The sequence below is a fragment of the Zea mays genome, chromosome 5 (genome assembly GCF_902167145.1).
Source record: "Zea mays cultivar B73 chromosome 5, Zm-B73-REFERENCE-NAM-5.0, whole genome shotgun sequence".
In the NCBI taxonomy this organism is placed as follows: domain Eukaryota; kingdom Viridiplantae; phylum Streptophyta; class Magnoliopsida; order Poales; family Poaceae; genus Zea; species Zea mays.
Window position 1 is genome coordinate 62,627,302 of NC_050100.1, and position 22,739 is coordinate 62,650,040.

General features: G+C 43.9%; 2 protein-coding genes across 3 annotated transcripts; one reads left to right on the forward strand and one right to left on the reverse strand.

Annotated features, from left to right (window-relative positions):
* The first annotated feature begins 13,263 nt into the window (after positions 1 to 13,263).
* On the forward strand, positions 13,264 to 17,882 carry LOC100280322 (uncharacterized). 2 transcript variants are annotated; one of them, XM_020553308.2, is made up of 15 exons: positions 13,264 to 13,651; positions 13,876 to 13,958; positions 14,039 to 14,113; positions 14,493 to 14,560; positions 14,728 to 14,833; positions 14,929 to 14,989; positions 15,089 to 15,258; positions 15,684 to 15,746; positions 15,829 to 15,876; positions 16,197 to 16,310; positions 16,418 to 16,517; positions 16,597 to 16,670; positions 17,157 to 17,261; positions 17,346 to 17,394; positions 17,469 to 17,882. In XM_020553308.2, the coding sequence occupies exons 1-14, from the start codon at positions 13,465 to 13,467 to the stop codon at positions 17,391 to 17,393; spliced, it is 1,302 nt and encodes a 433-aa protein (XP_020408897.1). In that variant the 5' UTR covers positions 13,264 to 13,464; the 3' UTR covers position 17,394; positions 17,469 to 17,882.
* A 2,014-nt stretch (positions 17,883 to 19,896) lies between these two features.
* On the reverse strand, positions 19,897 to 21,991 carry LOC100282004 (NADH ubiquinone oxidoreductase B22-like subunit). The gene is made up of 5 exons (NM_001154918.2): positions 21,775 to 21,991; positions 21,655 to 21,696; positions 21,466 to 21,547; positions 21,020 to 21,075; positions 19,897 to 20,314 (listed from the first exon to the last, which is right to left on the reverse strand). Exons 1-5 carry the CDS (start codon positions 21,898 to 21,900, stop codon positions 20,276 to 20,278), a joined length of 345 nt encoding a protein of 114 aa, NP_001148390.1. The 5' UTR covers positions 21,901 to 21,991; the 3' UTR covers positions 19,897 to 20,275.
* Between the last annotated feature and the right edge of the window lie 748 nt (positions 21,992 to 22,739).

Genomic DNA, 22,739 nt, shown 5'->3' on the forward strand with positions numbered 1-22,739 from the left:
GTTCCTAAGGGGATGTAGAACTTATACCACCGAAATAGAAGGTGAAAGCTCAAAAGTCGTTCCTAAGGGGATGCAGAGCTTAAGACTCAAAAGACGTTCCTAAGGGGATGCAGAGTCTGGGTGTGGCTTTGTGTGTGTGTTTGGACATTCATTTGCACGTTACATTACATCATTCATTGCATTCATACACATTCACGTAGAAATTCGTAGGATCATCATCATCATAACATAAAACACAAACATATACTTCAGCTTTGATAACAATGCTTCGATGAGCATAAAGAAGCAAGAATATGCTTTGTTGTGTACAAAAAGAAGGGAAGGTGTTTTTCGCCTTCGGCTCAAAAGATACAAGTTTCGTACGCAACCAAGCAATTCATATACAGATGGAAAGGTAAAAATATGTTACAAGGTATGGACAAATTTACAAAGTAATGTTCGATTCCTAATTACAATGTCTTTTACAAAGATATTTCAAATGTTTCTAAGCTTTCTTCAGCAGCTTCAGCAATCTTCGAAATGAGCTTCGGACTATTGACCTTCGGCATCGTCATCCTGTACACAACAAAGCAGTATAAGGTAAAAAGTAATTACAAGAGAGCAAGCAATATGCATAAGTATCGTACCGGCTTTAGCAGGCTTCGGGCCTCGTCACTAGCCAACTCTTGACCACCCTTCGCCCAAATTTGTGTTATAAATCTGCTCCCTATGCTTCGGGCTATATTGGGGATGTCAACCAAATCCGATGCAGATAGGCTGAAGTTTGGTCTATTTAAAATTTTTGCGTGCGTACAGCTAGCCTTCAAAAATGTTGCGGTTGTGCCACGAGAAGCTAGCAGGGCACAGAAGTCACTGTGCCCGGCTATTACTTCGTCGAGTGCCTCTACTTCGCCTTTAATATGTTTGAAGGTGCTGGATATGTTTTCGGCCGAAGGGGTAAACTTTTCATCGCTGGCCCCAACCGAGTTAAAAACATTTCTTAGTCGTTGTACGCAGCGGCTACCAAAATCCAGACACATGTTTCGAAGCTCTTCAAAGGATTGCTTCAGCTTCGTATTTTCAGCAGCTTCGGCTTCGTATTTTGTTTGCAAATCTTCTCTTTCTTGTTCGAAGCTCTTTGATTTTTGGAGATGCTCCTATTTAATATAGCATTTTCGGTTTGTGCTTCTGCAAGGGAACCTTCCACTGCTTGGAGTAGGAAATCTTTCTTTTCAAGAGATGCTTCGTATTCTTTGATTTTGTTCTCTAGACCCTCGATTATAATTTCATTCTTTTCATCCTCGAGGTCCTGTTGCATTTGCAGCGCTTTGCTCAGCAGCATACTCTATACAAAATAGACCTTCATCAGCAAACTTCGTCGTAAAAACAAAACAAATAATAAAATTTTGCTTTATTATAAGAATTTTACCTTAAAGTTGGAACAAAACAAACTACCAACGATATGTTGTCGTCGGTAGCTGCTAATATCGACTTCAAGCTTCGGAAAACCGACACTCTTCGATAGAGTGCCGATTACTTTTGCCCTGGTACGGTCATGAATACATCCCAAGGCCTCTTCATCGATTCCACCAAAGAGCATGGCTCCTGGCTGGTAGCCATAGGAAATGCCATATTCCTGTAGCTCCTTCTTCTCGGCCTTAGATAGTTCTCGTTCGACCAGGTTCCAAAGATCGAAACCTTTTTCTTCCAAAGCAGCTTCGGCAATTCCTTTCCCTTTGTCAGGCACTGGGGCCATGACCTGTTCTGCAGCCGCAGATGTTTCTTCTATAGGCATACCCAGTATCATTTTATCAATCCCAGATAAGGTAGCCTCCAAGTTGGCAGCTTCGGTGGCAGCTGCAACTTCGGCCGATGTGTTTGCTTCGGCAATGGCCTCGGCACTTGCAGTAGGCACTATTTTAGATGCCGAGACCGATGGTGGCGTATTTTCAATGGCCTGCATTACGCTACCAATTCTTCGTTTCTTCAGCCCATCTGCCTTCTTTGTAGCCGAAGGTTCTTCTTTCTTCTGTAAAAGCTTCGTCAGTTCCGGTCCCAGAGGGCTTAGCAGCTTGATAGATAAAGATTCAGTCATTACCTTTAAAATATCTTCTACTTCGGTAGCAGGAGGTGTTGAAGGAGTTTCCTCTTCCATCTCAGTTACCTTCGGCTCTGGAGTTGAAGCCTTTCTCTTCTTCAAGGTCGCCACCTTCGGCTCGGGACTGGATTTTCTCTTCTTTAAAGTATTTTCATCTTCTTTTACCATTCTGGCAGCTTGCCTATTCAGAACACTAACAATCCTTTTTCTTTTTGCCCCTTCGGCACCCTTGTTGAGCTGCTCATAGTCAGGGTACTCAAATTTTAGAGTGTCCATTACCCGGTTTAACCTTCGTTTTGGTCGGGTGCCGAAGGCTACTGTCATTAGTTGGTCTTCTTTTTTGGTATAGTTCCCCAAAATTTCATTGCACATAGTTTCAATCATCTCTAGCCATTCTTGGCAAGGCTCTTTAAACTGTTTCTCAAACTTAAAACGATAAGGCAATCGAACAAGTTCATACTTCTTCTTTGTTCCCTTTAGCTTCGGCATGCTCCAATCACTTAACGTCGGAGATGTCCTGTTGGCCAGGTATTCTTGCACCAGGTCCCTGGTGCTGATTTGTTCAGCCACCACCCTGAATTCTACTGCGGCCAGCTGGCATGCTGACCCTAGCTGCATGTTGCACAAAGGTCTGGCCATTCCGAAGCTTAAAACCAGCGGGCACATGACCATCGTCATCAGTTTCTCCCTCTTCTTCTCATCGGTCTTGATATAAAACCATTCACTCTTCCAGCCGGTTGGCCACTTGGTGCGATAGCTGAGGACTGGAGCCTTCGTATCCTTGCGATACGCGAAATTATAACAACCAAAATTCTCATGTAAACCATCTGCCCTAGCCTTCGTTTGGTAGTGTAGCTCGTGCACTCAGCAGAATGCTTCGGCATCTGGGTCCATCCCTTGGCTTCGGAGGGCCCAGATGAAGATATTGAGCCTAACGATAGCGTTAGGGTCAGCTGATGAAGATAAATTTCAAAAAAATTCAAAACTTCTCCTATCGTCTCGTTCAGAGGAAACCGTAATCCTGCTCTGAAAAAACTTTTGAAAACCACTACTTCATCATCCTTCGGCGTTGGAGTGGTTTCTTCTCCGGCGAAATGAACAAGTTTCCTTTCAGCTTCTCCAAAGTAGCCTAGTTTCATCATCATGGGCACGTCGGCTTCAAACACAGTAGATTTCTCAAAATCTAGGTGGCTGGGTTTTGATGGGATCAAAATGCTATAATCCTCCTCTTCTTCATCAGCATTTTCCTCTTCAATATCAGCATGTTCAGCTTCAACAGCAGATGTACCTTCGTCAATGGTTCCCTCTGTCACAACTATACCCGACTGTCTCATGACTTCAGAAATCGGAGCTGTCTCGGTGGCCTTGGTCTCCTCTCCTTCACGAGTAACCCTTGCAGTTGAGCATACTCTGGCCATCTGATGGATCTTTTCTGGTTTTTACGAAGTCAATGTCTTTTACAGTTTTGACGAAGCTCTCTCTTTTTTACGAAGTTAACTCAAAATGACGGTCCACTCGAGAGTGCAGCGGAAAAGCTTCAGCTATGGTTAAATTTTTCAACAGCACAACAGTGCAATGGCAATGAATATTGTGGTAACTCCACACCTACCCGTCTGTTTATATAGTGCTGCAGGTGGGAAGGTGAATCACCAAGTTGACCCGCACCCGCTGAACGGTGGACCACTCGGCGCCTGGAAGGTGAATCGCCAGATTGGTTGTACCCGCTGAGCGGTGGACCACCCGGCGCTTGGAATATTTTAATCGTTTCTCGGCAACGAGCTCATGGAAGGTGTTTTTCCGGACCTTCGGCATTTCGAAGCCTGAGATTTGTTCACGGATCAAGCTCGTTACGAAAAACGATCTAGCACCGCGAAGGGGCTACTGTTGGGGGCCTGCTTCTTCACCGAAGGTCCTCCAAGCAAAAACACCTTCGACAGTATGATATACGAACTGACACAGCATGAAGGCACAAGCCGAAGCTACAACCCAGAAAGCTTCAGCATAACGACGCGCCTTGAGACGAAGGGCGGCACCGACTTAAAGAGGAAAAGACCGTTCAGTCCCTAATAGTTTGTGTCACATTTGTAATTTATTGTCAAGGACATAAATGTAATTTCGATCGAGCTGCGTCCCATGCCTATAAATAGGTGAACAGTAACCCTGTACTGTTCACGCTGACTTGTATTCATTCGCACGTCACGCCTGGATTTTTACCTTCTGTCAAGCCGAAGGTATAAATATAACTCGATATTGCTCATGTTTATTCATGATAATATAATAAAAATGTTCTGATGATGTCATATGATTATTCAAGTTACTTTCCATGTTTCATATGCTTCTACTTTCATTATTATATGTCGATATGATCAAGGTACGTCCTTCATTACCTTTGTCTGAAGATCATTATATCCTAAAGGAGATAATGCTTCGAAGGACGAAGGTCTTTAATCATTAACATTTTGTGTTGCCTTGTTCTTAATTCATAGCATTTGAGAACAAGTCCCCAACAATGGAGTCCTCGGCTCTGATACCACTTGTAGGATCTAGGACACCAGCTAGAGGGGGGTGAATAGACGGTTTTGACTAAAATCAAAAACATTAGAGAAATTTAATCAATATGACAAGAGGTATAAATTCTCTAGTGACAACAAGTAAGCAATCTATGAGAAACAACTATGGTAATTGTATACAAGAGAGACAATACACAAAATACTAATTACTTGCACGGTAATAAGTAATGCGAGAAGAGAAAGACACCGGATTTTATCCCGTGGTATCGGTGATTTGCCGATCACCCCTAATCCACGTTGAGGTGGACTTCAAGCTCTCACTTGCTCCTCTATCAAGACACGGCTTGATCTTTGAGCCAAGTGGACAAGAAATCTCTCAATACCTCGTTTCCACTAGCGTCGCCTTTGCCGCTCCAGCGAGGTAGGCGCGAACCCCTCACAATCGACACCGCGACTCCTCCACAATCTTCTTGGAGAGCCCGACGGAGACAACACCCGAGTCGTCTAGGAGGCGGCAAGCTCCAAGAGTAACAAGCCGATGACGCTTGCCCGACGGAGATATTCTTTAATGCGGGCTATCTCTCTTCTCACAATGCAAAGGACCCAACCCTTATTCCCGGCTTAGGTAGTGGTAGACAGAGTAGGTAATTTATGCATCAAGGGAAGAATGGACTTGCCTTCGTCAAAGTTCTCTTGGCACGAAAGGTCTATTTCGGAAAGGTCGGTTCCTGCCCTTCTTCCGGAGCTACAATTTCCGGAGGATCGGATCCCTCTTCTCCTAGCAAAAATAGACAATGAACAAGACATCAACCACGGTGGCTTAGTGGAGTGTGCCAAGCTTTAAATATTATTATTTTGTGCCCAATAATTTATTTAGACTATTTTTGGTGCATAAAATATCAATATGTGCATTTATATTTGAAAATAGGAAAAGAAAAAGGAGAAAAGGAAAAAGGAAAAGGGTTCTCGGTTAGCTGGGCCCAGGGGGATTTCGGCCCAGTAGAGCGCGGGCACGCGGCGCCGCGACCGAATGGGCCCAAGCGGCCCACGAGGAGAGGGGACGGCGCGGGCGGACGCCGTGGGCACGGGCCCACGTGCCAGAGAGAGGGGGAGGGCTGACAGTGTCTCGTGGTCTGACGGGGGAGGGGGCGAACTAGCCGGAGTCGGGAAAAACCGACCGCCTACGAGGTTTCGCGGCGGTTCTCCGCTGCGGTTCCAGTTCCGGGTGGTCAGGGAGGTGGCTTAGCATGGGCAGGGGTAGGGGGTCATGGTGGCGGGGTCAATTTGACCAAAGAGTGCTCGGTATGGTCAGCCCACGGCGGGTGGCGGCTCCCGTGGCGGTGAGACCACCGATGAGGCCACACAGTGCGACAAGGGAGGTGAAAATGGTGCCTTGGGACCGTGGGGAGGTGGTGAAGCTCAAGAGCTAACTCAATTGGACCCTAGGCTACTAGAGAGGGGAGGGAGCACTCACTGGAGCGGAGGAAGGGCACGGTGGCGCGGCTCGATTGAGCTCGGGGGAGGGTGTGGGGAGGCCGAGGCCGGTGTGGGCAGTTGGGGGAGCTCGGGGCAGTCTTTTTATAGGCGGCCGGGGAGGGGGGAGGAGAGGTGGCGAGCACCGGCGACGCTTGCCGCGGCGGCGATGATGGCACACAGTGGTGACGGGACAGCTCAGACAGGCGGTGGCGACGGGACGGCTCGGGAACAGTGCGCGGGGACGCAAGGTGCCAAACGAGCTGGCGAGCGTGTTAATGGCGAGGCGATGGGGCGGGTGGTGGCCGACGGCGAACGCACCGATAGCCTGATCACGGGCGCGGTGGATGGGGCTGACAAGCAGGGCTCGCCTGCCAGGGAGAGGGCGGTCGCGAGGGAGCGAGGGTGAGCGTGGTTGACGGGTGGGGCCGGGCTGACAGTGGGCGTGGCGCGGGCGTGAGTGGGAGGTGGGCCGAGCTGGGCCTCGGGCGGGGGAGACGAGCGCGCGGGAGAGAGAGAGAGAGGGGGATCTTGGGTCGGAATCGGCCCAACCGGGGGGAGAGAGGAATTACTTTTTATTTTTCTTTTTCTATTTACAAATCTATTTCTCTTTCTCCTTTTCTATAATCTCTTTTTCCTTTAAACAAATATTTATCTAGATTTCTTGGGTGTCAAAATATTCTATGTGAAGTGCTACTAGCAATCATGGTGTATGCATATGATGAATGAAATATTTTATGAGTTGGGGTCTTAGGAGATAAATAAGGGGGGTTTAGGAGTTTTAGGGTTCCTAACCTTGGGATGTTACAAATCGACCGAGTTCTCCCTCGATCGTTTCACACTTGGTGATCTTGGTCACCTCGTCCCCTTCGTGCATGGTTTTGAGGACATCCCAAATCTCTTTGGCATTCTTCAACCCTTGCACCTTATTATACTCCTCTCGACACAAGGAGGCGAGGAGTATATAAGTTGCTTGGGAGTTGAAGTGCCTGATTTGGGCGGCCTCGTCCGAGTCGTAGTCCTCATTGCCCACTTGTGGTGCCTACGCTCCAAAATCAACAATATCCCAAATACTTTCGTGGAGTGAGGTTAGATGGTGCATCATTTTATCACTCCACATGCAATAATCTTCATTATCAAAATATGGTGGTTTGCCTAGGGTACCAAAAGTAATGGAGCGCGCTTTGGAATACGAGGATAGCGTAGAGGCATCTTACTATACTTCTTACGCTCGTGGCGCTTCGAAGTTGTCGACTCTGCGTCGGATGTGGAGGGTGATGAAGAGTCGGTCTCGTAGTAGACCACCTTCTTCATTTTCTTTTTCTTCTTGTCACCCCTCCTAAGTGACTTGATGGAGGAAGAGAATTCCTCCTAGTACTTGTCGTCGGACTCCCTTGACGGAGTCCTTCCCGAGCCTATGGCCTTATTGCCGGTGACGATCTCCCTCTTGGCGTGATCTCCAGACATCACTTCGAGTTTGTTAGACTCTTAATGAAGCACTGACTCCGATACCAATTGAAAGTCGCCTAGAGGGGGGTGAATAGGCGAAACCTAAAATTTATAAACTTGAACACACACTAAGGTCGGGGTTAGCGTTAGAATTAAACCCGAGTGCGGAAGATTGTTTCTCTTGCTATGAGTTGCACAATTAATGCGGATGACGTTTGGGAGCAAACTCAAATCAATGTTAGCAAGGAAACTTTAGAGAGAGGAAAGAGGGAAACAAATCAAATGGAAATCAACACAAATGGACACGATGATTTGTTTTACCGAGGCTTGGTTCCAAAGAACCTAGTCCTCGTTGAGGAGGCCACAAAGGTCAGGTCTATTCCAACTCTTTCCCTCTCTCAAACGGTCACTTAGACCGGATGAGCCTGCTCCTTAATTAATCAGGTCACTAAGACCCCGCAAGGACCACCACACACTTAGGTGTCTCTTGCTAGCTTTACAAAGCACTTAGAGAATAAGAATGGGAAAAGAGAAGGCAATCCAAGCAACAAGAATGCAAATGAACACAAAAAATCTCTCTCTCAAGTCACTAAGTGGTTGAGTTGATTTTGGGACTTGGAGAGGATTTGATCTTTTGGAATGTGTCTTAGAGTGAATGTTATTGCTCTTATATTGAATGAGAACCTCAGAAAACTTGGATGCCATTGAAGGAGGTGGTTGGGGGTATTTATAGCCTCCAACCACTTCCTAGTCGTTGGCTGTTTTTGCTGGCGATGGGCACACCGGACAGTCTGGTGGCACACCAGACAGCCACTGTTCACTGTCCGGTGCGTGCCACGTCAGCACGCTCACTAGGGTTTGGATCGACTTGACCGTTAGAGCCCTTGTCCTGTAGGTGCACCGGACATGTCCGATGCGCTCTGATTTCTCTGCTCTGAACTCTGCCGGGAACTGTTCAACATTGTTCACTTTTGCAGTCGATCGTTGACGCGCAGTTATCGTTGCTCCGCTGGCTCACCGGACATGTCCAGTGCACACCGGACAGTTCGGTGAATTATAGCTGAGCGCGCCTGGCAGAAACCTGAGAGTGGCATATTCGCTTGCGCGCAGGCCTGGGGCATCGGACACTGTCTGGTGCGCCACAGGCAGCACACTCTTATGTCCTTTGCTCCAAATTTGTTTGTGTCCCCAATTGAATTTCTTTCTTGGTTTGTGTTGAACCTAATGCACCTGAGATAAATGATATCTAGACAAACTAGTTAGTCTAAGTGGTTTGTGTTGGACGTCAACCACCAAAATCGATTATAGGAAATTATTAGGTCCATTTCCCTTTCAGCATTCTAGAATTATTTCTAGTTAGACAAATGGAGAAATGGTACTCTTTGATTCAGCAAATATCTCCCTAGAAGTTTTGAAAACTGAGGGCAAATAGTTTGTATGCGTATCAAATCCCCAGAAGTTGGGCAAATAACTTGTATGTGTAACAAATCCCCAGAAGTTCCCCAAATAGCTTGTATGTGTAACAAATCCCTAGAATTTGGGCACATAGCTTGTAACAAATCATTCATGGCTTTGCATTGTTCAATAACATACCACACCAACTAAGTAGTAGAACACATGAACTGAGTAAACTTGAACACATCAACTGAGTAAACTTGAACGCCACAACGTGTCTCAAACAACATGGAAAGTAGAATTACACAAACTAGGTTTCATGCATTTTATTACAACAAAGACTTCTCCACAAAACAACTAAGGTTTTGCGGCAACATAGTAATGATTCCTGAATTGTAATAAACACACAACTAAACAAGTTCTTTATTTAAACCATGAGGACACCACAAATAAAAGATGCTAAAAGTATACTGATTTAATTCTGGAACAGATCACTCGAACCCAAATTTCTTTGCCTTGGCAAGAATATGCTTCTTCTTCATAGAAAAGTAGGCTTGTGAATCATCATCCGGTAGAATGTGCACGTCCATCATCATCAGCTTATTTGTTTCCTTTTCTGCCTTTAGATTGAGTAGCTTCTTCTGGGTTTTCACTTTTTCGGACATCATGGACTCAAAAGCCTCACCCTCTTTTTTGGATCCCTCAGCCTGAGCCATGTCTAGGTTGAGTCTGTCTATTGGCATCTTCTGCAAGACCTCCAAACAAGTTGTGGACTGAGAAGAAGAACTAGGCGTGCTTCACTGCTTCTTTGCTTTATCGTGTCCAATTGGGCATTTTTGTGGAGAAGGCCACTATAAATTATTGGCATTTTGGTTCGTCTGATATGATTTTTACGTGCACATAGGAGTTGACATGTCTTGCTAGAGGCCACTTTAAATTATTGTGCCAAGTAAGAGTACTTGGGCCATGTCTTTATGTATGTGAACCTATAGGGTCACACACTTAAGGGAAATAAAGCCTAACTCGGATTAGCTCCAAAATTAGACAGGGCTTTAGGGTTATTGATGGGCCTCAGAGTCAGAAGCCCACCAGAACACCTATATAATGAGGGGCAGGGGCGCGGTTAAGAAAACCCTAATTCGCCACTAGTGAAAGAGTAGTCGCCCGCCCCTTGCCTTCGCCTAGCCGCCATCGCGAACCTAGCAGTTCAGAACGACGCTTCCTCCCTATATGTGTGGATACCTTAGAGGTGCTGTATCTGGAGCACTAGGATGAACCACGCGAGGACGTGAAGGTCGTTGGTGACTGCACAACACTGCTCGACGTGTTCGTCTACATAGAGACGTCTTCCGCTGCCCTGTGCGTCTAGTGGTAATTCCATGACCTATAACCGTCGTAGTTCTTGGTTTTATGGGGTCGAAAATTTTGTTTTGCGCTAGTGTAGACTCTCCATAATCCTTCTGTCACGCACAGTCATTCGTCGCTTCCCTAATGGGAGATGATTTGGAGGTCTCTGAGGCCCCTAGCGACATCAATCAAGTCCTTCATCGAGGGTGATTGGCCTTTCGCCTTTCGGGGCCATGATCATTGTTCCCTCATTGTTGACTATGAAGTCGACACTTCTGAAATGAATGGTCATTTTGGGGCCCAAACTATGCAGTGGCCGACCATCCGGAGCCTAGAGAAGTCATCAAGAACGCGCAAGGGCCCTACCTAGCACGCCAACTATTGGTGTTTCGAACCAGCTCTAACAAGTAAATTTGTTTGTGCACGTTCCATGGTCCAGATGGTGTGCTCAGTGAGCGCAAGATTTATACTGGTTCGAGTAGAACGTCCCTACATCCAGCCTTCGATGGCTCGTGCTACCAGCACCTTGTTGCTCAATGCTCGCAACAGGGGTTACAAGTAGGTGAGAGAGGGAGGAGCTCCCAAGTCTCTTATTCTTGGCTAGACCTAAGGACTATGAGTCTGGTGCTCTCTGCTAAGCCTTGGGCATCATGGTGCTTTGCTCCTTGGCTCCGACCTCCATGGTCCTTCGGGTCTTCTGGTGTTGTCGTCCGTTTATGTGCATATATGCCCGTGTTCTCTCGTTCTAGCCAACCTCCCCCTTTTATAAGATAAGGTGGGGGTCGTCTATGGGTAGCTTCCTTGGGAAGGAGCTACTGGGCCATGGTAAAACATGGTGTTCTACCTTGGTAAAGTTGCGTTTGTCCATATGTGTATCGGTCATTTGGGCTTCCCTTGTCACGCTCTTTATGGCGAGCGGTGTGGGCGGCGAAGGGCTCTGGCACCATCATTGCCGCCTCTATGCCACGCTGACCCCTGGTCGCTGTAGCCTAGGTCTCAGCGTGGCTCGTCGTGTTGTGGGTCCTATAGATGGCAAGTGCACTTAGGCAAAGGCTTGATAGGTCATGAGTGGGCCGCAGGCCTAGGGGCCTATAGTTCATGAGTGGAAGGTGGACCGACTCTCTCTGTGGTCCGGTGCAAGGTGTTGTTAATGCGCTCGGTCACTTACGACGAGCCAGTCCTAGGTCAGGCGTGGAATCAACTCGAGTGGCTTCCTCTCGATCTGCCCAACCCCTTTCAGCCCCGCCTCGCCTGACCCTGGGCTTAGTGCCTCGGTACTAACCGGGGGACGGGTCCTTTTGGGGTGAACCTTTCCCTTGGCCTTCTACTGACTAGTGGGCCCTACGGGCCCAAGGATCTTTTCCTTAACAATAATCATCGGCATATAGATCAAAACCACTTAAGCATAAAAGAACACAATTTATTCTCCATCTTTAAGTTCAATTATCATGTGAGGGTCTAGGTCACTCTTAACTGTGAGCATGACTGATATATCAGTATTACACTCTACAGAAGTTTTATACTGTCACCACAAACCGTGTATCCCCTCTAGCCTGGGTTTGCAAGGCCCGTATTCACTATCGAGGTGAACGTCTAGGGACCCACTACCAGATTTTCGCAGAATGCACTTAATGCAAACAATATGATGGTGTTTTAAGTTAATGTGGTGACAACTCTGGACAAGGTACCTTAGCCAAGAATATCACCCCATCACTACTGCCCCCTCTTGTCTATCTTTTAGGAAATGTTGCTAAACACTAAGCATATTGAGCTAATTGCCAAAGTTAGAGCACATAATAACACTCATGGTTGCACTTTATTCTTGGGTGGTTCTCCATATTCTAATTAACAAGTATGATCTTGTTATAATTAACAACACAACATAAACTTAAGAACATCATCATCTTTAATGAAAACCAACATAAACCTAAAGTTATAGCAACTGGAATAACTACTTAATTAAAAACACAGCCCATGTTAAACAAGGATTTGATTGATAAAATCTAGGTGTATCTAAATAGGTAACTCATCCAAATTATACATAACATAAACTTTAGTTAACATAGAGTCGATCTTAAGAGCAACTCTAAGGCTGACTGCAGCGGTTGCCGCCAGCCACTCCTCTCCCCTTGCATGGCGCCTGCAGGGGGCGCTCCACGCGCGCAGCGCTGCCCCCTGCAGAGCCCCCTAGCGCGCGGTCCCCTTCTCTCTCTCTCTCAATCTAGGGGATCACTATTCATCCCCTACATCATTGTGATGTGGGTCCACGAGTAATTGTTAGTAGATAAAAAATTGATAGTTAATATAGAAAATGATATTTTATAGTTGTAGTGGGGTATAGAGGGAGTATTTAGGGGGAACCACTGCGGGAGATGAAAAAATAGGGGGTGAAATGTTGATGATGTGACCCAAAAAAGTGATATAGGGGAAAAATTTAGGGGTAACGCTTGCGGATAGCCTAAGAGGCTCTATATTCTTCCTAATCTATATAAATAAAGTTTTTAAAAAAAAACCCTCCAACAGACTAGCAAAACGACTATCCAAATATAGTCATATTCTATTCCGGATTTCTCGCTAGCCAAATATAGAAATGTGATTATGTGAATGACTATCTAGAGTGTATATAAGATATAGAAAGACTTGGAAATTGAAAAAAATATAGAAAGTGATTTTACGCAAATAACTCTACAAATAATAATTTAGCGAACTCTTGAAGTTGTTCTAAAGCTATCTCCACATCTTTTTATTTTAAACTTAAATATATAAATAAAACAATCTACATTATAACACAGTGCACAACAATAGTTGGCTTGGCTATAGCCTAACTCAAACTCCAAACGACAAGCAACCACAGAAGAAGCAAACCTACCGCTCGCAGCAAACAGCAGTGCTCTCCACTCCGAATCCGCCACGTCTCCTCCGGCCGCACGAATCCGGCGCAAAAGGCCCGAGGTGACGACGCCGGTGCACACGCGATTCTATCGCCGACATCCGGGTCTCGCCTGTAGGGCCACAGCCAGTAGCGGCTCCGGGCCCGCCTGTCATACGAAGCCGAGTCCCGCGCTGGTTTCTCGTTAACTAATAAGCCCTCACCGCGCGCGAGGGTGGAGTAGACGCAATCCCACGCGAATCCCATCGGATCGAGTCCATCAGCACGCCGAAGAATAAACCGTCGTCGAGGAGGAAGTAGGGGGCCGCGAGGTGGACTTCAGGATGCAGGCGCAGAGGTCCCCGGCGATGGCGGGAGGTGGCGGCGCCGCCACGGCGGTGGCGGCTGGGGCGGCGGTTGGGATGCCGTCCCAGGCCACGCTGCCGGTGCGGCGGCGGTGCGAGGGCACGGCCATGGGAGCCATCACGCTTGACCTCCGCCCCGGGCTCGGCGTCGGCCCCTTCACCCTCGGTGAGAACCCTAACCACCCGACGCCCCGGCAGGAATAGGCGGTCTCTGGCTGCTTCCTTGCTTTGCCTCTCCGTTTGCAGGGAAGGGAAAACACTCAAAAAGACTTTCTTTCTTATGTAGAGTAGGAGTTTAATTAGATTTACAAACTTTACTCTCTTAAGTAGAGTAGGAGTTTAATTAGATTTACAAACTTTGACCCAATTCCGACTTCGCAATCGGTGCAGGCATGCCGATATCGGATGCGTTTACACAGATAGAGCGGCAGCCGAATATCTACGACGTTGTCCACGTGAAATACTTCGACGAGGTTTGTGAGACGAGGTGCACGCGTTTGTTGGATGCCAAAATATTCTTACCTGATCGGCGTTGTTGGTTCTGTGGCTTCAGGAGCCTCTCAAGCTGGACTTTGTCATTAGCTTTCCGGACCATGGATTTCACCTACGCTTTGATCCTTGGTCCCAGGTATGCTCGGGCTAGTAGCTAGTTTATTACATTATTAGGATTTTGTTCGGACATCGCCAATGCTGAATTGAGGATGTACGTGGAGATTAACTAAGACTAGTGGACCACTTTTGCAAAATGAATTGGAGTGTGTTATCCATTAGCCTACCCCCAACCCTTGTGGCTTGATGTTGTTTTTTGAGTGTGTTATGCATAACATGTAGATTTTGTAGTTTGCATCACTGAGAAAAGGAACTCGTCATGGTTAGTAATTATAATTTCTGTATAGGGGAAATAATCTTTGAGAATGTGTGACATGTGGAAATGACACTTGCTTTCTTTCATTGTCCTTCAGGCTTGAGAAATCACTAAACTTGTGTGGTTTGTATTTTCCTTGCAGAGGCTCCGTCTCGTAGAGATTTATGATGTTAAGAGATTGCAATTGCGATATGCGACATCTTTAATTGGGTAAGGATATCTTGATCATGATTTTTTTCATTGTTGAATCTGTGTGATGAAACAGTGGAAGTACCCAAATAAATCCTGTTCAGATATGTTATTACACTCATTTACATGAACCCTTCAGCACAAGATTAAGTGGTGTTACTGATCATTGTCTTTGTTTTCACTTTCAGTGGCCCGTCAACATTAGCCACTTTTGCGGCTGTGTATGCACTCTTTGGACCAACTTTCCCTGGCATATATGACAAAGAGAGGGGAATTTATACGCTGTTCTACCCAGTATGTCATGAAAATAGCTCCCCCCTTTCACAGCTCATCTTGTTTTCTTCCCCTTGGTCTGTTGGTGGGTTTGTCTTACTGGTAAGCTTTTGTAGGGTTTATCCTTCGCATTCCCTATTCCCAGCCAGTATACAAATCTATTCACTAATGGAGAAGGTATTCACCTTATAGGCAATTCAGTTGTGATTTGTGAATGTTCTATTACTACCCATATTTACGTAACATTTTACCTCGCTTCTGTAATTGCTATGGCAGTGGCAGATTTGCCACTGGAATTCCCAGATGGTACAACCCCTGTTACTTGTCGGGTTTGTATATATGATAGCTCGACAGATAGCAAGGTTGGGGTTGGATCTTTGATGGACAAAGCAATGGTACCTGCACTGCCTGCAGGCAGCCTGTATATGGAGGAGGTGCACGCGAAGGTATGCTATGTTTTTGGCTTATTGACAACGTTTCCAGCTTACTGGTTTTGTTGAAACTGTAAACATATTTTGATGTTTCATAATCTAAGTGATCCAGACTATCTAGTTTTACCTCTTAGCTCTCCTGTCCTGCGTCCACCCACGCAGACACCTCTTTTCTTAGGAAATGTATGAAACTAACAAGCAAAAGGAAATAAAAAAGCTGTTCGTGGGATTTGCCTTTCAATCACACGTTTGTTTTAGACTCTTCTTTAATGTTGTTGTTTTTTTTTTGCTTTGTTGGTTGTTGCACGAGTGAGAATCACACAACGACTAGTATCTTTTCCGTGTATATGAATTAGTTGTGATTTCTGTATGTTATTTAGTCTTACGATTCTTACCAAGTCTTACCAGTGGATTAAACATTTTCTTATACTTGTTTTCAGCTTGGTGAAGAACTTTGGTTCACAATAGGGGGGCAACATATTCCTTTTGGTGCATCACCACAGGTACATCACATATCTATTTTCTGAAATAAAAATATAACTTTACATTGCCCTGATTTGTCTTTTACTTGAATTTCTTCTGCAGGATGTCTGGACTGACTTGGGTCGTCCTTGTGGTATCCATCAGAAGCAGGTCAGTTTTAATTGAGGCATTAGAGTAGAGATTTCACATAATATGCATTTCTTTGAGTTGCCAACATTATTTAACATATGACATGTTAAACTGAACCGGTTTCCTTGTGAATTTACTTTTTTTGCTTACTCATGGAAGCATTTAGATAACATTTTAGCTTATACAGAGCTATTGGAAGCATGAAACTAATCCGTATTTCTGTGACATATGGTTAGGTTTTGTTTGGTAAAGATCAATATAAAAAGAATGACATTCTCTCTGGAATCGTTGGTGCATTCTCTGCTGGAAAGCTAACTATGTTTGTTCTCCCATCTTGCAAGGTGGACCAAATGGTCATACACTCCGCATCAGAAGCCAGGCCTCGGACGACCCTTTGTGGAGATTACTTTTACAACTACTTCTCACGTGGAATTGATATCTTATTTAATGGACAGGTGTGGAGTATTTCATCACACTAGGATTTGTGCAACACTGTAAATAGCATCTTTTTTATTGGCTTGGATTTGGAATAGCATATTGACAGACTTTATTGTCCTTGCAGACACATAGGATAAAGAAGTTTGTTTTGCATACAAACTTCCCTGGCCACTCAGATTTCAATTCATATAAGAAATGCAACTTTGTTATATACGACGCTGAAGGTCTGAACTACTTGTAATAAAAAAATAGTTTGCTGTGATGGAATAATCCAATCCAATCATCCATCTGCTCTTTTCTCAGCTGAAGGTACATGTCAGCCTAATAATGCCTCAAAAAATTGCATAACACCTAGTACAAAATGGGAACAAGTCAAGGTATGGCATTCTACATGACTTATTAACACTGTTGATGGTACCACTGGTAGTCCTTGATGTGTTATTTGCCTTCAGAATGCCGTTTGTTTTTTGCCATGTAGTTCTAAAATTATCATCTTTGCTTTGAAATGCCTTATGCTACAATTTTTGCACCCCTTTTTCATCTTATTTCGTTGGCTTCATGGATTACTTTCATGAATCCTTTATATCCTTCTTAAATAGTGAATGTTAAACTTATGACATAATAATGATATACTAGGTTTTATTTTGCATAGTTGGGCTGTTAGCATAATCACACTAATGTTCTTGCACTAAGAATGTCAGCTTTGCCTTTGCTTTTTCTAGAGCACTTACCTTTTAAGTAGATATTTGTCTAATCTGTATTATCAACCTAGCAACGCTTCAAGTGCCGGTATGCTATCTTATTGCGTGCCATCTGTTATATTTTTCTGTTCTTTTAACAACCCTTTGGTATTACTATATTAGGAGATCCTCGGTGACTGTGGCCGAGCTGCAATCCAGACACAAGGCTCCATGAACAATCCATTTGGATCAACTTTTGTATATGGTTATCAGAATATCGCTTTCGAGGTGGGTGTTATTAGATCACACTCCAAATCTGTGTCCCCCTGTGTATATCAGATGTGACATCGTGTTATTTTTATGGGTCAATAGGTGATGAAAAACGGATATATTGCAACTGTCACCCTCTTCCAATCATGAGGTACGCAATGTGGCTTTTGCCCATAATATGCACATCTCCAGAGCACGGAGCATGGACTAAGTTAACTGTCGAAGTCTTCCATTTTGACAGTGTGCCACTACATGTGCTGCTGCTCTGAGCTCTGGCTGCAACAATGATGGTTAACCTGCAGAAAGGAAGTATGCCGTACTTTTGTGCTTCAGCAGCAGCAATTTCGAGTCGAAGCCAACTCTATGGGGCCTGGTGACGGTGCTTGGTTTATGGAATGGGATGCAGCTGCGCAGTCGATATGGATCAGCACCGTGACTTGTATTTGTGCTGTACATCCCGGCCGTTGTACATGAACTAACTGTACCCTGTGACCTCACCTTGTGTACATAAATGGTCTTTATTTATTGGAAAAGAAAATGTACATACTGCCATGTGGTCGCCTAATGGAACTGTGCTAGCTAAACATCTCATGTGGGTACTGATATGATTTGTCCAGTAGTTTGATATTGGTTCCAGTCTTTCTATCGTTGGTGGACTCGAGTGGAGGGCAATGTTGATTTTTGGTTCAACTTTTTTCTAACCAACTTTTATAAGAATCTAGTTGTAGAGAAAATATGGCTGTGAGAAAAATCTGAGTATTGTGGAGATTACGTGCTAGGGAAGATAAAGTGGTCCAAAGGGTTCAGGATATAGAAAGCGACGGTTTTCTGTATTCACGTTAATTTTGGATGGGTTTTACCAAAACAATTATAAACGGGCTGAAAAGTTGGGGTATTTGGGTCTGCAATAGCTTTTGGTGGCTAGAAACTAAAAAAAGCCCAAACAAACAGACTACAAAGGGTGTGTTTACAAAGGGTTGCTGCAAGCGACTCCAAGACTCCAAATTGACGACGCTACGGACTACAAAGGGTGTGTTTGGTTAAGACTAGGGTTGGATGAAATACTCGTGACTCGTTGGTTCATTCGGTTCATGGTCAGCTCGAATCGGTTTGTTTGAATTTTTTTATGAGCTGAGTTGACATCCTAGCTTGGTTCCTTAACGAGCAGCTCGTTTTGTTAACAAGCCAGCTTAACGAGCAGCTCGTTTTGTTAACAAGCCAGCTCGTGAGCTAAACGAACTATCACATTTCATCAAAACAAAGATATATACATATCATACATAACTATTGATGAACATGTTATATGTATGTGGTGTTTATGACATATGAGTTAAACTAATAATTGATGAACTATGTCTATGTGTTAAATTGATCTATGCAAATATAACTGTGGGTTAAACTGATGTGCATGTGTGTGAATTGATGAGTGATAAGTTATGTTATTTTGGTGTTACATTGACATGGTTTGTGAATCTGGATATAATTATTATTTTCTATTGTTAAATACAATTTAAAATTAACTAAAAATTGATTATTATATACGTATTGTTTTTGTACTCTGGTTCGCGAGCTAAACGAGTCGAGCTGACTCTGTGACTCATTAGATTAACGAGCCGAGCCAACTCTTTAGCTTAACGAGCCAGCTTGAACTCAGACAAGCTGACTCGATATCCAGCCTTAAGACTATCTCCAACAGTTTATATATTATTATTTTTATATTCAAACTTTATTTTATGAACAGTACGATCTACCATGTAAAAAGTGTAAAACAATATTTTACATAACCATATAGATAAACTTCTGGACACGGTCTAATACTCTTTTAGATTCCAAGATAGTAATGGTTTTAGCTCTTAATATTTATGTCTACATTTAAATGAATGATAATAAATATAGACACAGATAAAAACACATAAATCAAGTATTATATGAAATCCACTAATCCTTTAAAACAAATTTTATTTTGAGCAAAAATACATAAATCAAGTATTATATAAATTCACTAATCTTTTAAAACAAATTTTATTTTGGGACAGAGAGATTACCATCTTATATACATATTCCCTCCATTTCTGTTACATGTCGGCGATGTCGCATCAAATTTATTTGGTCTAATAAAAAATCAAATTTATTTGGTCTAATAAAAAATCCTTTTGGACTGTGCCAATGATGTTTTTAAAAAAAACATAGTTTATAATACTATACTTTATAATTGTTATAACAATGCTATAGTTTTGTACAGCTTAAAAAACTAGAAACAATATTTAGATATAAGACCGTGTCCGGTTCACACATATTGTTACCATAAACAATGTTTTACATTGTAGATTACGTTGTTTATAGAGAAAAATTTAAATATGGAGATGATGATGGGTAATCTACTGAAGATAGTCTAACATTGCAAACCGTGGTATTTAAGCAAAAGCTAACCATACCATAAAATTTTTATATTGTAATGGAGTTTACAATACTCCAAAAAAAATGGTATCAAGAATTCCATACCATGAATTTGAAAACATAGTTTTTAAGAATACAACCAAACACCTTATAACATAAAACCAAACACCTTATAACATAAAATACTCCAGTATTCATATAAATCATGGTATTGTTTAGAAATTATGAGAATACTTCTAAACAGGTCCTTATAGTTCCACAGCATATGAATTATATATTATGAATCATATATTATGAAAGTATTTTTCATAGTAAATCTAAAAACATAAATCTTATGTCATGAATCTATATACTTTCTCTAGAAAAACGTGAAAACGCAGAAAAACCAAAGAAAAAAACTGAGATGCCGGCGGTCAGTTTAAACTGCACGACAAAGATAGTACAGTTCCATTTTATGACAGGAAACATGACTTCAATATGCACTAGATGAAGAGCACATGATTATCAGAACAAGCAAATGAGAAGCATGGATGGAGTCCAGTAATTTCCATTCTTATTTCTCGTACAACAACTCGATTAAACAGGAAGTGATTTGGAACTGTGGAAGTTCTGCCCCCCGCTTGCAGGACTCTTGTTTACTGGTCCTCCTTGCCATAATTGTAGATGATCTCGATCTACAAGGCACAATTGCCATTAGTACAACATTTTGGTGTACAGAATCTTGCTACATGTACCTGAAGATAGTTCAGCAAAGCTAAACAAGATAATGCCGCCATAAAAAACAAGGTTGTTTTGTTAACTCTATAAGATACTCTGTAGCATCCAAATAGAGGAAACGGTGCTATGAAAAACGAACTTGGCGAGCAAATCAGTGTGTGTGGGAGGGGGGACGGGGTAGGGTAATGTGGCCATAGAAGATGAAGTCATTTTGTAAACTTTAAGCCAATAATATGATACTATGGCAGCAGAGATGTTTGGCATGGTTCACCCCATCACGTCCAAGTAGAGGATACTCGGTTATGAAATAACTGTAAAAGCAACTACATTTGCGTAAGAATTGGTAAAAGTTCCTGCGATGAATTTATAATTTTGGCCAAAGCACTGCAACTAAAAAAACCCGCATTCCAAAGGGGCCTTAAATAAAAACTCTAGCTCGCTCATCCATTGAGAAATTACAGATGAAACCTTAAGTACTGCTACATCCCTTGCGTTCAAACTAAGTTAGCTTAAACTAGGAACAGTGTACTTTTTTAAGCGATCACAGGAGACAGAGAAGCAAAATATTATGAACGGTAAGGATTGTGGCATTGTAGTGAATCAAATTAGCATAACACAAATATATTACATCGCATAAAGAGTGGTGTAAGCTGTGGTCTTACCCCTTGAGGTGGAGGGGGGTTTCTTGTGAATTTAGTGCCGCCTGGTGCCCATGGAACTGCAGAGATAAGAAGAGGCATATAAAGATTAGGCTTTAGGGTTCCAGCAGAGACTTGCCTCGCACATTTGGTAGTTCATACACACTAGCACAATCATTCTATATAAGATTAAAACTTTGACGACAATCAACTACAAATAACTTTTCACTTGCATCTCATCTCATCAAATAGGATTATAACCATCGGTGTTACTAGGGCTGAACAAACTAATACCCCTAGCAGGTATAAATCTATAAACTTCTGCAATAACTCTGAAAGGTTCACTATAAAGTAAATTTAATCCATATGCAATGGTCTATCCAAACAAAAGCGTTGCTGCCATTCGACATGATTTGATGCGAAACATTTCACTGGTCAGAAAGGATAAGGAGAACAAGAAAAAAGCTTACCAATGTAGGGATCGGGGTGCTGGAAGTTCCTGTACTGAGCCTCCGCATCGTCAATGAGCCTATCGACCACGTCCAGGTTATCCTGCACCACCAACCCCACGCGAAACCCAACATCATATAGAGCACCAGACAGAAGCAAAACGTGGGAGGCGAGGTCTGCGGAAAGGGATCGGCAGGAGGAGGCCTTACCACGTGTCGGTTGGCCTCGAACTTGTCCCGGAGATCCGACGCCTGCGCGGGAGAGGGAGCACGAGGTCAGATCGAGATCCAGATCAAGATCGAGAGGGAGGCGGAGGGGGAGGAACTGACGTCCTGGTAGAAGAGGTGGCGGTGGACGGCCCAGTTGAGCGTGTCCTTGAGCGCCCTGCGGTAGAGCAGGCGCACCCGCTCCTTCTGCGCCGCCCGCCGCGCCAGGTACCCCGCCGTCGACGCCATAGACCTCGCCGCCGCTCCTTTGTCCTTTCCTTTCCTTTTTCTCTTTCCTCTCGCTGCAGTAGTAGTCGGGTTGGGAGGTTGGGGGTCGGATTCGGACGCGGGGTCACGGCCTCTCAGCTGTCTATGGGCTGTTTGGGCTTCTAGCGCGCTAGGGCCGGCCCATTTTGCTTCCCGTTTTCTTCCCGGTCCACTTTATACACTCGTCTTTCTTCCCCCTCTCTGCGGTGGTGTGCACACACATCTTTTCTCTTTTCTTTTTTTCGGACTATTTCAACGTGCTTTTTAATAAAAAAAATTTTATATATAGTCCGTGTAGCGCGTGTGGAGTATGACGAAAGAAAAAGATTGTATAACCAACTGTGATGGAATATCGGTAGCGATTAGGCGAGAAATTAAGCCGGGGTATTAAAGTCCAACGTTTCACCTCTATTAGTCAAGCTGACCCTGCGCCATCAAAATGCTCCTTTTTTTTTGGTGTGTGTGTGTGAGTGTGACTGTGGTGGTGGTGTTCCCACAGCCAGCCAGCTTGCTACTTCAACATGCTACAGTGCTCTGGCTTTGGTGCTGTGAAGATAGCAAGTTCAAATTTCACAGCTCGTAGTTATTAACTAGGGCTGGATATCGAACTAGCTTGACTCGTCCGACCCTGAGCTTGGCTTTGGTGTTGTGAAGATTGGGTATTGTGAGGATTACAAGCAGTTCAGATTTCGCAGCTTGTAGTTGTAGTCAATGGCACATGCAGCGCACTTCTTTGAAATATGTGTGATGGGCAATAAGATGGAAGGCGCACTGCTAGCTACGGTTGAGTAGGAACTCTCTCTGAATTTATTATACTAGTT

Excerpts from the sequence above, each read along its gene's own strand:
- LOC100280322 (XM_020553308.2), top strand. The coding sequence starts at position 13,465 with ATGCAGGCGCAGAGGTCCCCGGCGATGGCGGGAGGTGGCGGCGCCGCC. Across the intron at positions 13,652-13,875 it reads CGTCGGCCCCTTCACCCTCG|GCATGCCGATATCGGATGCG; the intron begins GTGAGAACCCTA and ends CAATCGGTGCAG. Across the intron at positions 14,834-14,928 it reads TTTATACGCTGTTCTACCCA|GGTTTATCCTTCGCATTCCC; the intron begins GTATGTCATGAA and ends AAGCTTTTGTAG.
- LOC100282004 (NM_001154918.2), bottom strand. The coding sequence starts at position 21,900 with ATGGCGTCGACGGCGGGGTACCTGGCGCGGCGGGCGGCGCAGAAGGAG. Across the intron at positions 21,548-21,654 it reads TCGAGGCCAACCGACACGTG|GATAACCTGGACGTGGTCGA; the intron begins GTAAGGCCTCCT and ends TTGGTGGTGCAG. Across the intron at positions 21,076-21,465 it reads GCACCCCGATCCCTACATTG|TTCCATGGGCACCAGGCGGC; the intron begins GTAAGCTTTTTT and ends TTATCTCTGCAG.